Source organism: Carlito syrichta, unplaced genomic scaffold (genome assembly GCF_000164805.1).
Source record: "Carlito syrichta isolate Samal-C Ts95f unplaced genomic scaffold, Tarsius_syrichta-2.0.1 Scaffold269526, whole genome shotgun sequence".
NCBI lineage: Eukaryota > Metazoa > Chordata > Mammalia > Primates > Tarsiidae > Carlito > Carlito syrichta.
This window is the reverse complement of record NW_007213622.1, coordinates 1-787: the sequence shown is the minus strand read 5'-3', so window position 1 is coordinate 787 and position 787 is coordinate 1. Positions and strand designations below refer to the sequence as shown.

Below are 787 nucleotides of genomic sequence, written 5' to 3'. Positions count from 1 at the left end.
CAATGAAAACACTTGATACAAGTGATCTATTTGCAGGGAGCTCCGGCAAGTCACACCAACAGAACCATAGCTGCCGCAAAACTGTAGCTATTTCCTACCAGGGTAGGCTCAAAGACCCACTGACTTAACAGTCGAATCTCATGTCTATAGCTTCATCCAAACTTTTATCGTCACGTGTACTGGCAGCTAAAAACGTCGTTACTGGGGACCCTGTGACGTTAATTACACTGGTGCTGGTACTAGCGTTACGCACAGCGATGCTAGTCACGTTAATGCCCAAAGTGAGCCTGGTCTGCTCCAAGGCCTTTTCTGGCACAGCAAACGCCTCCAGCTTCTTCTCCCCGTTGGCCATATAGGAGTTTTGGCAGCCACGACATATGCAATCTAAGCAGGCTTTGCGGTTAGAGTAGCAAGGGCAGCGTTGGCCTCGGCATGTAAGAACACTTGGATTTTGAGTAGCACGCCCACATTTACACCCTTTTTTTTCCTGGGGTTTTTTGTACACAGTCTTGGTAGGACTTCCTGGCATAAAATGATGACTAGGAATCTTCTCCTTGACTGCTTTGTCTTTTTTTAGAATACCTGGCTTGGTTTTAGAGTGAGATTTCTTGGATCCATGTTCATGACTCTTCTTCATGCTTTTAGTAGATAAAAGCACAGTTTTGCTGATCTTGGGTGTTGCGCCTCCATTGGGAACAGTCGCTATAGGCTGCAGAGAAATTTTGCTCTCCCTTTTCACGGTCACAGGAGCAGAAGCTCCCAGTGTCGGGCCTCGGATAATGGTAGA

The 787-nt window shown here is 46.9% G+C and overlaps 1 protein-coding gene across 1 annotated transcript; it reads right to left on the bottom strand.

Annotated features, from left to right (window-relative positions):
• Positions 1-6: 6 nt before the first annotated feature.
• On the bottom strand, positions 7-784 carry LOC103254090 (E3 ubiquitin-protein ligase MSL2-like; the record flags this gene model as incomplete). The annotated part of the gene is made up of 1 exon (XM_008052250.2): positions 7-784. A coding segment is annotated over one exon (660 nt), but the record flags the coding sequence as incomplete, so codon positions are not given.
• Between the last annotated feature and the right edge of the window lie 3 nt (positions 785-787).